Raw genomic sequence first — 16630 nt, 5'->3', positions numbered from 1 at the left:
TGCCAGTCTAAGTTGCATTTTGTCAAAGAACTACAAAATACCTTTCTTCTCAACCAGTCTTGAAGCTACCTTGATTTGGAATGTATATGCTAGCCAGTGGTGCTGGCCAATGAGTTCTGGAGGGAAATACAATCCCACCATAAACTTTTCTGCTTTCAACAGTATCCATATAAGTCTCTTTCAACTTCTTGAGTTGAACAAACAGATTTATGGCCACCAAAATTCCTTACTGTTGGGGAAAATACAAAGCTGCCAAAGGACTAAAATCTGAGGCTAGAATTCGAAAAACTTGTCTTCTGATTCTTTTAGAACACTTTGTGGAAATTCAAGGACTTGGGGATCATATGCAAAATCTCAGTGAGACTGGATACAGAAAATTACGCTTATCATAAAAATCTAATAAACAACCTTAACTAAGGAACAGGTTCTTACCAATAGAGTACAATGTTTTTTGCAGAACATGCTTTTACACTGTTCCAGGTTATTTGCAGTATCTGCTGAAGAAATCTAATGAAGTTTAGAAGAAGAATAGCTTTAAGGAGAAGCACATAGCACATTTAATGAAAATATTAATAAATTTTATTAGTAAGCAAGGCCAACAGTATGGTTGCTATCTATACAAGAGCCATTTCTGATTATTAAGTACAAATAAAACTACTCTTTTTCTTCCCCTCACTGCCAACTACTAATATGGATTACACCATCAGAAAATTCTGAACAGATTAAATAGAAGAATTACTTCAGTTACATTGTAGGGCACTGCAATGAAAAACAAAAGGCAGGAGCTGAGTTGTTACAAAAGAAAAAAAGAATAGAAGAAATATTTAATTTTCTGTTGTTATCACCTATTTTTTCTGAAAATACTACCATTGGGTATGTGTGTGTACATATATATATATATATCTATCTATCTATAAATTACAGAATCTGAGGAATTGTTTTCTCTTTGAAATTACATGTCAGGCAGAAAAACATTATAAGCAGCCAAACATACAGAACACAACAAGAACATTAGAAATCAAAAAAAAATTAAAACTACTTAAAATGTTTTGCTCACCTTTCCAACAGCAGCAACCACTCTGTTGGTCTCCCCTGCTCTTTGCTTTCATTGCAGTGTCCAGCATTATGGCTGAAGGAATAGAGTACAGCAGAACCCCGCTAATTTACTTTACTAATTCACACACCTCACAATATGCACACAAAAATTGGCCACTCTCACAGTTCTTAGGCAAAATAAAATTGAAAATCCTGTAGAGATAGCTTCTACCACTCAAACTGCATCACATTAATAAATATGCTACACAATGTTGACTAGTACATTATTCAGTATTACCATCAAAATGAAAACTAAACTAGTTTTATAAAGAAAATATGTTTCTTTAAAACACCACCATGTACCGTGGCACTGACTTGCTCATTTTCAACCTTTGAACTTAATGAAAGGACTGCCCATCAGTGAATGAGGGAGGCTCTACTGTACTTAAAATTGTAATGTCCTCATTGATATGTTTTAATCTATAATATTCTTCAGACTGCCTCACATAGGAATACAGCAACTACACTTAACTATGTCAAGCTATATATTATAGTTAGTGTCCTATCACTGTTTCACTGTTTTAATTATTCAGACTTTATCTTTCAGAAGGTTATATATTCAGTTTAGTGTTTGACTTTTTTGTCCTATATAGATTGTTTTTAAATGCAATATATAAAACCATGTGAAATTCAGCTCTGCTGTATTACTCTGATATTTAATAAAAAGCTATTTGTTGCTTGATTTTCCAAACCAAAAAATAGATCATCCAAAAAAAAAAAAAAAAAAAAAAAAATCACAGAACAGACCTCTGCCTCAGGCCAAAAATCAGGAACCTGATTCATTACAACTGCCAATCTTTTAATATAATCAATATATCACATGGCATTTTCTGATCCAGGATTATGTTCATCAAGTTTAGATCAGTTACCTCAATGCAACTCCCATACGTCTCCAGAAAAACAAAAGACAGCATACTACCACATTCAATTTATCAAATTGACAACTGAAAAAAATCTTACTGGTCTGACATCCCCACATGAGTTGGTAAATTGCCGCGCCAAGCCAAAATCCAGCATAAAGCACTTCCTACAGGTGCTAGGAAAACGTCCCATTGCGAAGTTAGACTAGGAAGAAAAACAAATACAGACAGATATATAGATCTAGATATACACATACACACACATTTCAATATGTGCACATATTAATGCAGTAGGACAATAACAGAAAACCCACTTTCTACTTCTCTGTCATTCCTTCCGTATTTTCAGTTCTACTAAACTCCCATTAAATTTGAAGAAAAAGTTAGGAAAAATCAGACATCCAACTTAACATATCTGAATAGTAGTCTACATGGTCCAAAGGGATTGTCATCTTACTTCATCACTCAGAATATATTAACTTTTAGCAAGAATTTTCCAATCATGTCACCCACTCACATATTTTGGTAGTTTTTTGAAATGTCCAAATCAATCTAGGGGCTAACAAATGCATCTAAACAAATACATTGACGTCATAAATGCAGAACACAAAACAAAAGATGCAAACTGTCTTTACCTTTTAATGAGAGGGGGAAGAACCAGACTTTAAAACAAACAAAAAGAGCTGAAAAGTCAGTGAAGACTTATGGAGGTAATTCATTCTGAAAAGCTGCAGTAAATTTTCTTATTTGCCTCCATGGTTTAACATTCCATGTTAGCCCTTTAAAGAAAAATTCTTCAACACTGGTAGTTTATGTTTGAACATGTTGGCTGAATCAGTTCAAGTCTCTCACCATCAAATCTCCTTAAAATGGATTATGTGATATAAAAAAAGACAAAGCTGAAAACAACTTACATGAAATGGAATTGGAACTACACAGCCAAGCAAGCTGGATGCTTAGCGCAGTTAACTCCAGAAAAACTACTTTTCCATTTTTCCATTAAATGGAATGGCAGTACTGTTCTAAATAAATCTGAAATTCACAGCTGCTTCAATGTCAAAGGTTGAGGGTAAAAACCAATCGAAATCATGAACTGAGTGTGATCAGCATTATTTTGAAATGGAACACAACTTCAGCATCGCCTAATTCATCATGAGGCAAATAATCAACCACTGATTTCAAGATTTCAGCTCAGCACAAAGCTTGCTTTTAGTATAATCTATCTAGAAGATACATAATAAAAGATAAAAAGGACTTGTATTTTCAAGCCAGGAAAACCGCATGCTAGAAAACAATCGTGCCTTCTTCTGAATGTGTAAGTCACAACTTAACTCCTAAAGGGGATGAAAAATTTGTTTTTATTAATCTAACACATTGTCTCACACTGCTGTTTATCCTGGCTCAACATTTAATTTTCTGAGTTTTTTCCATCCCCTAAAAGACTCTGAGATACAGTTAGATAACAAAGTGTCCCAAATCCATTCTGCCAACCATAAAGGAACATCTTCCGTTCCAAATTTGTGTTGTTTTCATCATTAAAATGTTGTGCTCCAGCTACCTCCTTCTCACCTATTTCACTTGACATGCACTGTCTCCCTGTCCTTTCCCTATTATATGAAGTCTTGGGGATGGGTCATGGAAAATACAAGTTTTATAAAATGTTGCAAGACAGAAAAGATGAAAATGAAAATTCCCTAATGCACAGAAACTTACTAGAAGTTTTATGCAAGTATTATTCAGCTTACAGGAATTTTAGCTGTATGTCAGACACAATCAGCCATATTTGCATCTCTTAGAAAACAAAAGATTTACCTCTTTTTCCCCTCATTTTAGAATTTTGAAAGTTCAGACCTCTAATTATATTTTTAATATAGAGCAATATCAAAAATAGCTGATGCAATTCAGGAATAAATTAAAAGAAAACCAGAAATAATAATAACCAAAGCATGATGTTGTCAGGAAGGCACTGACCTCATGGCACTTTGACAACACTCATTTTATTAGAATTGCACAACAAAATAATTGAATAGTTTCTCTCACAGTCTGTCTTCTCTTGTTTGCTGTAAATATATTAAATAACAAAAAATTGCTATTGAAGAGCTTATAAATACAACCTACAGTCTGTATCTTTTCTCTTAGATTTATTATGTGAAGATTAATCGCCATTAGCCAAATGCATTGTATCATATCTCATGGCAAATACTTTCGATTGCATGATGCTACACTTTACAGTTGGAAGTTTTAACTACAGACAATTGCAAGGAGGCCTAAGTAACTGGAGACAATACTGACAAAGACCAAAGTTATTGGTACTACTATCCAACATCAATTAACAGAAAAAATCTGCCCTGTCTGATGAACATTCAGTTTTCTGTCCCTTCTCCTTTTTTCATTTTAACATCTGGTATAGAACTATTCTTACTTATGCAGCCATCTAGTGAGCACATATTACTTGCCTGTTATGATTTAATGGGCATACTTACTGGTTTTATGTCCCTGTGCAAGAATCCCACAGAATGAATACTTTCAATAGATTCCAAAATCTGCTTCCCAAGCCGCAGAGTGGTACTAATGGTGAATGTTCCTCGAGACTGGCTTCGACGCAGGTCTGCCAAATTCCGACCCTGATCAAATTAAAAGGACATTTTCATAAAAAATAGTAATACCAAGATTGACAGATAGCATAGTCTTCCTGCATCTTCTTTCATGGTTCATGGTTAACCATGGATACTCTCATTACCTATTAATATTTTCTTATTCAAAGATAACACCTCTCACCTAAATGTAGTAAGTATATGTCCCCAAGTATCTCTAACATCAAATTTTGAATCTATTTTGGAAAATATGAATCTCAGTATCTTTCAATTCCTAAATAACATGGACCAAACTAACCTCTATCAGAACACTAGTACATATGCTATTAATGTTGTATCTGTGTGTCTGAAAAAAGGCCACTGAGAAAGCACTCTATGACTTCTTTACATTCACCCCTTTAACGAAAAGCATGACATTTATTTAATTATATAGCATATCTTAGATTACTTAACCAAAGATATGAAAAAATACACCATGCAGGAGATGCACCCCCATTACATCACAGAACTGTTCGTCTATCAAAATATCAGATGACCAACAGTCTGAACTAGAACACACTTCTTTTACCAGTATTCATATCCACCAAGATGATAAGGGACAATAATCCCACTATTTTAGGTGGTAATCATCCATTTTATCCTTTTTCACAGGTACAAGTCTGTAACTGAAGGGCATTAAGTGTCGTCTTCTGCTTGCAAAGGGTATTTTTCCACTTTCATCAAAAAAGCCAACAAATGCACAGACTAATGTATTATATTTTAAACTATCTTCAAGTGAAAACTCCAAGGGAATGTGAATTATCTCAGAAGACATCACAGTTCACTCTTTCAATAGTCAGGTCTTTGGGAGGATGCAAACTTGCCTCTTTCTGAGAGAATTACGGAAAGTGTATCAATGGATAGGATATAATGGATATGCTCATTTCAGGTTTATTCACTACCATGTGTTTGTGATCTTTGGGGTTTTTTTTAATTTGTCATCCTCTAAAATTTTACTGTTATTTTCATATATGCTTGGCTAATCAACCAAAACACACAAGCAAACTTGGAGCTCTGTTTGATACACTGACCTGCAACTGCATGACCACATAGTTAAATCTGTCATTCCTTCCACATCCAATGAATCTACAGACATGATCTTTTCCTGGGATAAAAAGAAACAAATTAGCCAATATTAATGAAATTCTGTGGTTTATTCCTTTAAATACCTAGCAAATTACTGAAAGAGATAGTTATATTTCTTTAGAAATCTTCAATAAACTAAGCCTCCCAGCCCCACAGCTCAACAGCTGTAAAATCGACATCAGTTCTACACCCAATTAAATAAAAGTTTTCTCCCACAAAATATGCAGCCCTACCACAGCTATCACTCTTCTCCATAAGAACACATTCATGACAACATGCCTAAATGTCCACAAATTTGAGCCATTTTGGATTGGGAAAAGGTTATTTTCTTGCAAAGCTGATGGCTTGTTATAGACAATATTCCTAGCCACCATTCCTCTTTTTCTAGAAACTGTAGCGACAAAACAGTACTAGTTACATGCAGGTCATGCTTTGTATCAAAAAATTGTAGAAAATCTAATTCAACTAATCCAATGTATGGACATCTTTTTCTAGAATATGATCTTTGCTGTTTAGGTACAAAAGACAAATTCAGCTCAGGTACACTGAAGCAGAGATAGAAGAACTGTGCTGGTTAAAAAAAAAAAAAAGGAAAAAGAAAAAATAAAATTTAAAAAAAAACATCCCATCCCACAACAAAACCAACCAAATCACAGTTTGGTTTAGGTCAATTTTCTTTAAAGCCTCCTCTTGTTCTAGGAGAAAACTGGAAAAGAAGAGGGCTGGTTCAAAATAATCTCCTTACTATCCTGCAGTTGTAAGTCAAAGCATAAGATTCCCCAGGTAAACAGAGCAAAAGACAAGCCAAAGACTGCAGTAAGGCAACAGAATGAGAATGCAACCTCATTGTTAGTTTGGAGTCTGTATTCATCGACATGGAGAGATGCTGGGACCCCTTGTGACCCTACCCTACAACAGAAGAGGGAACTGTATGGTTTAAGTCCCTCAGGCTATGTACCTTCATTCTGACACCATGGAAACTACAGCCAAGGGGAAGATGATGGTCACAAGTGGCCTCCAAAGCTGTGGAAAATTTGTGTTACCTAAGCTTTCTTTCGTGAATTTCTTTACCATTAGGATTACCAGAATGTCATAAATACAACAGGACTTTTTGTTACTGCTGCACTTATAGCTCCACCAAAACCCTAAAACTTGGCCCTACACCTTCCGAATATTCTCACTTCACTTGACAGAGAGTAGTTGCCTGTTTATTGCTTCCTCAGGAAGCTCCCTTCCACATATAATTAAAACAGATTAGCCCATATAAACAAAGAAAATGCTACAGGATTCATCATAATAATTTATTTTAAAAGAATTATTTTAAAAGAAATCTCTACAACTTCTGCAAATACATAAATGCTAAGCTGTGGGTACCCCTGCTTTTCCTTCATTTTTCCTTCCACCCATTTGTTGAAGTAAGACAGGCTATATTACAGACAGTATAATTTTATGAAGAAAAAGGATTTGCAGCAAATTTGTCAAGATGAAATTTTGTATATTCATTGCTGCAGTTTCCAGTTAATGAAGTCTCATCTCAAATATTTATTATTCATTTTACAGCCCCTGTGGGTATGCTGGAGGAACATCTTCAGAGAACAATATATTAGTCAGATTTCATCTGACAAATTCAGTAAATGTCCAAAACTCAGTTTGGTCAGAGAAACTCCATTTCAACTACAGCAGCAACTCCAGTTCTGTGGTAAATTCTCTGTAAACCAGCTTTTATTAAAATCTGAAGAAATGGGAAAGGACAGAAGTAGTACCTGTACAACTTATTCAAATTAGCATGATCCTCCACCACTCCAGTGTGGCTGTATGTACCTACTGCACCTTTGTAGTTCCTCTTCCCTCAGCCAGAAAACAGAATTTTCTCATACCCATGAGCCACATGGCTCAGGAGCAGGAGGAGAAGAAGACTGTAATAGGCTGCAGTGAACAACAGTGCCCTTGAAAAGCTTCCTGGGGAGGACACAAAGCCTACATGCCATTCCCCAGGCTGCAGTGTATCACTACAGCTCGCTTTTCAGCCTACACCAGACACCACGCATCCCTAAATTACACGAGAGAGCTGTAAATGATGAGGGAGGAGACTGTAAGGTTGTGTGAGACAGAAACCAACCGAGTGAGTCTCACTGAGTGAGATGTGATAAATCTGTCTTATCCCATCTGACTGTGCGAGCAGATGGCTTAACAACATGATTAAACAAAACAACCATCTGTTGCAGCAGATTTTTTTTTTTCAAACAGAGCTTAAAGAGTTAAGCAGTATTCTGACAACAATAATTAGGAGACAGTATCATTGGCAGGGAAAAAAAAAGACATCAAAGATGCAATTGATGACTAAGCTGTAATAAATGGCTGTACCAGCGAGCATACTCCTTCATAATTAAGAGAGAAATCATACAGCTACTCACATATTTAAGCATGTTTTGATAGATCAGACACTTAAAAGAGCTTCTTCAAAGATTTTTGTTGTTCACTGTACTGCGTACCTACCAAGTTATGACTCATTTAACCCCCACAACAAATGACCACACTGCTTTAACTTTCAACTTTCTGAAAGCAAAAATAATAAAAACCAGTACAGCCCTGCACTTCTGCCAACAGCTATTCTCATTTCAGTTTCACCGTTTCTGTGAAATAAGAGTCTAATAAGATTCTAATTCAGAAACACTCAAAAGCATGTTTATAACCTTAAGAATGTGCCTAGCCCTAGTAAAGACTGGAAAAGTTTTGCTGGATAGAGACATGTTACACGTTTATTTAATTCTTTCCTAAGCGCTTTCTTCATAATTTTCCCAGAAGTTGCACATGACTATAAACATTTTTTTTAATCACATCCACACATCAATCAAATTCTGAATGGCACTCTCAGTTCACTGTCTTTAATTTCATACTATTCATAGATCAAACTTCCCAAATATTTGCAAGAAAAAGAATTTTCATGACAATTACATTCCTTCCTCTGATTTATGTCCAAAGTAATTAGAACACCTTGAAAGTAAGAGAACATAAGCCCTTTGAGAAAAGGATTATAAGGAAAGTAATTATATATATACAGATATATATATATACACACACGCCAAAAAGGGATAGAAGAACAAGATGAAAGTTGGTCTCAAAGGATGTATGATATTAGAAGGCTATTACAAAAATATCCTAAAAAAACTGTTTACAATTTTGCCTGCTCTGCATCAAAAAAAAAAACAAAACCAAAATCTTACCACATAAAAGTTTTTCTTATATTTGGCAAACAAAGCGCTTAATAAAACATATTATTCAAGAAGCAATGATATATTTGTTTTCTACTCCCCATTTTTGTCCATTTTTCTTGATTTTCTCCGTTTCAAATTTTTAGCTCTTGTGTGCTGAAAACTTGCAAAGGTAGAAAAATTATTGGAAATGACTCCTGGGAGACAAGATTTTATGTAGAAGATAAAATGGTCTTTACCATAATCTTACTTAATAAATGTCCTTTAAGTATAGATAAAAAAATATGCATGTAAAAATAAAGTTATGTATATGTGCAAACTATAAATCTCCATATATGCAAAGCGTTCACCCTTGATCTGTCTATTACTGCAGTCACCTTCCTGATCATAGAATCACAGATCAGTTTGGGTTGGAAGGGACCTTTAAAGGTCATCTAGTCCATCCCCCTTGCAATGAGCATCTACAATGTTCCCTGTCTAAAACTAGAGCAATTACACTGTAATGTGGAACGTGCACAGCAATGACTAAAGGTCACCTCTAGTGTTACTATCGTGGAATCACCGACTTTTTTTTTTTTTTAAACTACGCAGGAAAATAAAAAGATTAAAAATTAAGGAATAATATTTAGGCTGTTTTCTCACACGGAAGCTTGTCAAAAGAGCTCCTTCTAAGGATCAAAATCAGGGTTTAAGTGATACAAAAACTTCTATTTATTATTTTCTCAGAGAAATAATATTGCAAAAATAAATAACTGAAAGATCCTTATTTGCTTTATATATTATTCGGATTATTTGCCCTCAGTGGATCTGTTGTTCAGGTGTTCCATTATTTTGTTCTTTTAATCGAGACAGCATTCCCACGATTCAGTACAACCAAGGACTTTTCTGCAGGAAGACTTAGGTTGCTAAAGGAACTGAACTCCCAAAGGAAAACTGATAAGAAAATTATAACTTCTGTACGGCTCTACAGCAATTAGTCACAGATCCATTTCTTATTATTTCAGCAAACATTTTTAGTTTTCAAAAATATTTTAAAAGGTAAAAAAGTTTTTATTAAGAAAAAAAGCATTTCTGTAAGAACACAAAATTCCCTATACTTAAAGTCCCAGTAGAAAGTTACAAGGCACTTCAGTTACACAGTCATATATGAAGCTATGGTTTTACAATTACATTTGCATTGCAGTGCTACCAAATTCCAATATTTTGTTTCAGTTACTATAATTTTCCTTATTACTTCAGCTACATTTATAGACTCTGGGTTTTGTTAAAAATAGAATCAAGCTCAAGTGTGCAGAAAAAAAAAAAAACACACCACCTTGAAAAATTAATTCTAAAAATGCAGGAGTTACACAAGATCATTTCTTTCAAGAACCATGACAAATGGTTTCTAAATTTATGTTTGGTAACACTGAGATTTACTATTCCTCTCTGGACTAGAACCTCTAAAATTCAAAGAAAGCTAATATGTAGATCCTGAATCTCCTTGCTCAACTGCATAATACTAGATGTTTTTGTGAAATTCTTTAAAAAGACATAAACATAGGAACAGTTTGTTAACACTGTAACATGTGACACATAGACCTCTTAAATCTATAGAGGCTGTCAAATTCCACTGCAATGTGACCTTTACAACAGATTAGGCAGTGCCATATGTTATGCAGATTTTGTTGTATTCAAACTAAGAGTTTGGAAAAAATTGGGCTGCTGACAGGGACGAATGAATTAGTCAGAATTTTTTAGATTCAAAATAATTTTTTTTAAAGAATAAGATCACCTTTTAAACCTTCTTTTTATAATTGTATGTTGTGAAAAACAATGAAGATAAGCCACTGGATATGTCTGTATCGATAGCTTTAGACGTTAAAGTATTTTTAAGTACAATCAAAAGTGACTATTCAAAGCTGTGATTCTAAACAGTCAAGGACCCAAATCGTAGAAGTATTTCATGACTCTACATGCCAATAAATTTTTTTCCACAAGTTACAGAACTTTAAAGTTGGTTGCGTCGAGTTTTTTGAAATCTACTTCCATTTCAACATTAGAATTGTTCTTGTCAATAGTTGTAAAGGCAAAGAAATATAAATGTTCTTATCCTGGATGCTGTGTGAAGCACCTGAAAATACCCAACGTGAGATAGTACAGAAAAAAAATATACCATCTTAGAAGTGGAAATCAAAAGCTAACAATAACAACAACAAAGTCTGGAGAAAAAATAGTAAGGAGAAGATACCGATCCAGAATAAACTACAGTTGAACATAGGTTTTGCAGCAATTTAATTTTTTTGTTATTCTTTTTATTTTCATGACACTCTATTTCAAAGAAAAGGTTCATTGTAGCAAAACTTTCAGAAGATGAAAGAGCCTCTACTCCACTTTTAATATTCTGCAGCTTATTGCTGAAAGGTTATGGGAAACATTTACTCAAACTATTCTTAAATAGATATTATAATTATTTTTGAAGAAGATACACTGACATTCTTCTGGCATATCCGGGCTACAGTCCTACCTTGTAATTTCTTCAACACAGCTACTTCCATTTTCAGTACTTGCTTTGGCTGCTGAGCTGATTCGACCTTCAGTGCAACATTTTCCCGAGTAAGTAGGTCCAGTGCATCGTAAATTTCTCCAAATCCTCCACCTCCTATTTTCCTCAACTATATTGTGAAAAAAGAAAGACCAAAAACAGATTTAAAAGATGGGAGAAGAAAGGAAATAAAACGACAATTACTCTGTGTTCTGTCTGCTGTACCGTCTGCCACACTGCAAACACTGTTGCATTACTAATAGATTTTTAAATAACAAAATCATATCCTTCAGTATGTACAGGAGCTACTGAATAATCTACAAAGGTAAACACAATTTGGAAGAAAATCCCAGGAAAACATTAATCCATTTGATCTTCACCTGCACTAAACTTCTTGCATTTAATCCAACAGGAGGGTAGCATTCCCAACATGAATCTGATCAGTCAGCATGCTGAAAAAAGCCTTTCCTCAAATAGCCACATACTAATCAGAGACCTTCAAATACAAATGCACAGTGACATATTTTAAAATGCTATCCTTCTATCATTCTTTTTTGCAGAAATACGCACACTGAATAGTAAAGGTACTGAAAAACAACAGCATTTTCTATTATATGAAGTGACTTAGAAATGGCTAAAATTATCTTTGAATACATATTTTAAATATGTCTGGTTTTCAGCATCAAAAATGTCAATGTTATTTCATGTAATGCTTTTATATGGTGATCTCCCCTGCAGCTACCACTCTGAAGTTGATAAAAGAAAAAAGGAGACAAAAAAGAACTTAGCCTGAGAAACACACAATATCGTATTTTTACTATATTTTACCTTGAAAGAACTGACATGGTTTTCTAAATGTCATTTGAAAACATACAGTTGCTATGGTTATATGACTACACTGTATTAAATGCCATCTAAACATTCTGGGGATCTAGAGCTCAGCAATATGCTGACCTACCTTCAGATTCTGAAAATAAATCTAATGTCTCCTAATTCAGACAATCAGCCATCTGACTGAGAAGGAAAAACAATTTTAAAAATAGCCTCAGCCCCTAAGAATAAGGAACAGATAAAATCCTCATATTTTTTACTTGCATTTTTCAAGTCATATCACATGAAATTTTTGCTCTGTATGATTACAATAGTCAGTATTTCATCATGCATGTTCTGTCCTGAAGACCTTATAGTATTGCAAGCAACAGCTACTTCAATATTCTTAAGATAAGGAAAACATGTATATTGCTCAATTCTGGCTAATTCATTGCCAATTTCAAAAAAGTGCATAGAATAGACAGCACAGCACCATTTCAGACCTACAGAAATAACTCACCATTTTATCACATAACTTCATTTACCAGTTTTGAGAAACAGCCAGACTGAGAGAGACTTCCTCTAAAAGGTTTTTTTCCTGCTTGTGTGCTTAAAAAAATATTTAAAATCAACCCAAAAGTAACAACAAAAAAATCACGACACTAATAAAATAAACTGATCAATTTCCGTTGTCAGATAAAGTACACCAGAATCATTAACATACATCCAAAATAACATCAGTCAATAATTCCAGGTGCAGATGAAGCTCTCTTTGATTGTAGAAAAAATATTTCCCACGCTCCTTGTCACTGGCTCACGCACCACATTCAGTGAAGAGCCCATGTTTTCCTCGCTCTTCTATTTGCTGTCAATGCCCCTGTAGAAGCCTTTCTCATTGTTTTCCACATCCCTCACCAGTTTCAACTGCCACCTGAGCTCTGGCTTTCCTATATATTAATCCCACCACACAGAGGCAACATCTCCATATTAACCTTGGGCAGCCCATCCCTGCTTCCACCTCCTGTTCGCTTGTGGTTTGCTTTTGAGTTCAGACAGGAGTTACCTGTTCAACCACACTGGCCTCCTGCCACATCTGCTCAACATCTGTTACCTTGACAAGGACCACATTTCCCTCTGTCACACCTGCACCACATTCTCCCATTTTGCACATTACCTTCAAGCTTCTCTTCTTTGCCTTCAGCATCTCACACTCCAAACTCATTCTCCTCCTTCTCTCTTCCAGTCCTATCTCTTTGTATACTTGAACGCTAAAGTATACGATTTCCAACAGGTTTTATCTTGGTACTTTCACTTACACTGCATGTTGAATAACGTTCTCAAACATCTCTAAAGACAATTATCATTACAAACACATCTCTCCAAGTCAGGATTGTAATAAATGTTTCAAAGGCAGAAAAAGAAGAACGAGAAAAGGTATGAACAGGTGAGGAAAGAAAATGCTAATAGATGCAGAGACCGGTAGAGAGGGAGGGTGTCACTAAGGGAAAGATATTTTATAACAGCGCATCTATGCTTACTTTTCAAAATAGAATCACCCTAAAAAATGTCTAGGTTAAAACTGAATTTAATTGAGCATAGTTTTTAAAAATGTTTGTGTTCATAAATTCTAGGTGTGTTTTCATTATTACAAAGACCGAGGTCCTGAGCAGCCGAACTGCCTTTAAGCTGCAAATCTTTACTAACTTTCAGAATGTGTACTTTTTTTTTTTCCTTAAACTGGTTACAACAAAATAATCTCATGAAATCACACTTCAGAGCTGCCATTCTCCAATGTAGGGAAAAAAAGCAGGATATTGGGAGAGTTCCACAAGGAACAATCTGAAGTACTACTCATAATTAGGGACAGTACGCATCGTCATCAAAACTTGAAAGTCCACTAGTTTATATCACCTCATCTTTCTACACGTGCAATTTTTAAGTACAATACTGCTTCAAGAACACTAACTGAAATCTTTAATACCTCTAACCTAACAGGACAGTATCAATTATGTTACCATGTATGCGTCAAACATTAAGGAATTTCTAAAATTTACATGCTATTTTCTTCCTCTAGAAGAATGTCCTATGAAATTCTGAATTCATAAAGAAGTGTACCACCTTAGATGCCATCAAGAAATCTTTAATGTTTGCTACAGAAATTAAGAAATTGAAGAGTTACCCACAGACAATATTTGGCTTTCATTTATCTGTAATACTTGATTTGGAGAGCATACATGTTAAAATGTATAATCATATGAGATGAACAACAGCCTACTCTCAAAATTTTCCAGAAGACACCAATCTGATCATCATTATTCATTGCATAGGAAAATAAACCTGAAGAAAATGGAACTATTTTTGCACAAATCAGACAAGTGACCGTGATATATCAGTATACTGTTATCTATTTATAACTCCATTTTATTCTGCTTGATCCAGTTTCAGACGACGCTTTCAGTTTTTACTTCACTGCACTACTGAGATGCAATACAATAAAGTATTTTACAAATACTGACACTCCAAAGAGAGCTGTTTAGTTTCTGTTTACACAAAAGGAAATAGAAATGTTTCTTATACAAAGCTAGTATCAGCCTCCTGCATTTTTAAATGAAAGACAGGGCATAAGATATTTGAAATTATTTTCTTCATGTGACTTTTAAATGAATGATGAATCTGTATCTTCTATGTTTAGTCTCACGATTTTAAAAACACTGAAATAAGAGAGTAATATAAAGCAAAGACAGTGCAAAAAATAGTGATTCAGTACCCATTCACAGCCTACTAAACACAGAGATACCCAAAACGTTCTATTATGAAGTGGCCTCCTTCTTCTTTTTTTTTTTTTTTCCTAAATCTCAAAAAAATCCACAAGCAGAAAAAAAAAAAGAAATCTGAAGTAATCAGGGGAATGGATAAGAAACCATGAGAACTCGGCCTGTTCTGCCCAGAAAAATAGTTTCAAATAGATAGTATTTCCCTCTAGATTTAAATCAAGGATATGAACACCAAAAGGGAACAGAGCTATTTATAGTAAAGCAAATACTGGCACACAATCATATGGATATAAATCAGCCAGGAATACATCTATGCTACAAAATATAACAAACAAAAATCACTTCTAACTGGAAGAGCAGCAAGGTCCTGAAAGACCTTCCCATAAGAAGGAACAAATCTCACCGTCTGACTAGTTTCTAGAGGGTGTCTGAGTTCCAAAATGAACTGACATAATCACCATCTGATTGGATTCAATACACTAACAGGACTCTTCCACTTATGCTCTGAACATACACTAAGTCATGATTTAAAAGCTTTCCTAGGTCACTACCAGAAAAAAAAAAAAAAACAAAAAAAAAAAAAACAAAAACCAAAAACCAAAACACCACACCTTAAATCCATATAACTTTTTTTTCAAGGAGTATAAGAGGTATAAGCAGTTTTAAAGTCCTTTTGCCATTCAACCTAAGTATTAAGCAAAACAGAACTTTCAAGGATTTTGAAACAGATTTCAAAGCACAAACTACTTCTTTTTAATAACACATTTTAAAGAAGATGCACTGCATACTTACCACCTTCCATCTTTCTTTAACCAAGATTCCCACACTGAGGATGTCAGGCTGCTCCCCTCCTCCACTCATTGCAACCTCCAGATGGGATGAGCTGCTATGCCAAGTCTATGTCAGTAGAAACCATCCAGATGCCAGGAGTGGTTTCCATTGAACCAGGGTCTGCAGAAACAAAGCAGAGCATGGGATCCCAATGATTAACAGAATAACATGATATACAGAAAAAGTAGCATTTCTCACCTACCACCTTGGTTTTGTATCCCATAGTGACTCACATTGGAATTCTAGCCTAACAACTTCCAGTACAGAAATTCAAGTATATTCTTCCGTATTTTTTTTAGCTTGCTGTCTCTCAAACCTCCAAGCCCAATCTCAAAATTTCACTAACAAATATAAACATTTTCAGAGTTATGCTCTGTGGGAAGTTTCAAATTTCTGTAAATTCAAGATAGACAAGACAGCCCTTCACCAAGGGCAAGTCCTGCCTGACCAACCTAGTGGCCTTCTGCAATGGAGTAACTACCTCAGTGGACAAAGGAAGGGCTACAGATGTCATCTATCTGGACTTCTGTAAAGCCTTTGACACAGTCCTCCACAACATCCTTCTCTTTAAACTGGAGAGATATGGATTTGATGTTCATTAGATGAGGAACTGGCTGGATGGCCACACCCAGAAAGTAGTGGTCAATGGCACAATGTCTGGATGGACACCAGTAACAAGTGGTGTATCTCAGAGGTCTGCACAGAGACCAGTACTGTTTAATATCTTCATCAATGACATAGACAATGGGATCAAGTGAACCCTCAACCAGTTTGTGGACGACACCAAGCCGAGTGGCACAGGTGA

General features: G+C 35.1%; 1 protein-coding gene across 1 annotated transcript in view; it reads right to left on the bottom strand.

Annotated features, from left to right (window-relative positions):
- TTBK2 (tau tubulin kinase 2) overlaps nt 1–15957 on the bottom strand; it is a gene marked incomplete at its 3' end in the record, with an annotated part of 68553 nt that extends 52596 nt beyond the window's left edge. Inside the window, exons 1-5 of the mRNA XM_080344533.1 lie at nt 15787–15957; nt 11393–11540; nt 5620–5693; nt 4439–4579; nt 2056–2160 (exon numbers count right to left, since the gene is read on the bottom strand). Of these exons, the coding sequence (XP_080200659.1) occupies nt 2056–2160; nt 4439–4579; nt 5620–5693; nt 11393–11540; nt 15787–15855 (537 nt within the window). The 5' untranslated portion in view covers nt 15856–15957. The remainder of the gene's footprint in view (nt 1–2055; nt 2161–4438; nt 4580–5619; nt 5694–11392; nt 11541–15786) is intronic.
- Between the last annotated feature and the right edge of the window lie 673 nt (nt 15958–16630).

The sequence above is a fragment of the Nesoenas mayeri genome, assembly GCF_963082525.1.
Source record: "Nesoenas mayeri genome assembly, chromosome: 5".
Taxonomy (NCBI): Eukaryota; Metazoa; Chordata; class Aves; order Columbiformes; family Columbidae; genus Nesoenas; species Nesoenas mayeri.
The sequence above is the reverse complement of the archived record's forward strand: the minus strand, read 5'-3'. Positions and strand labels throughout refer to the sequence as shown.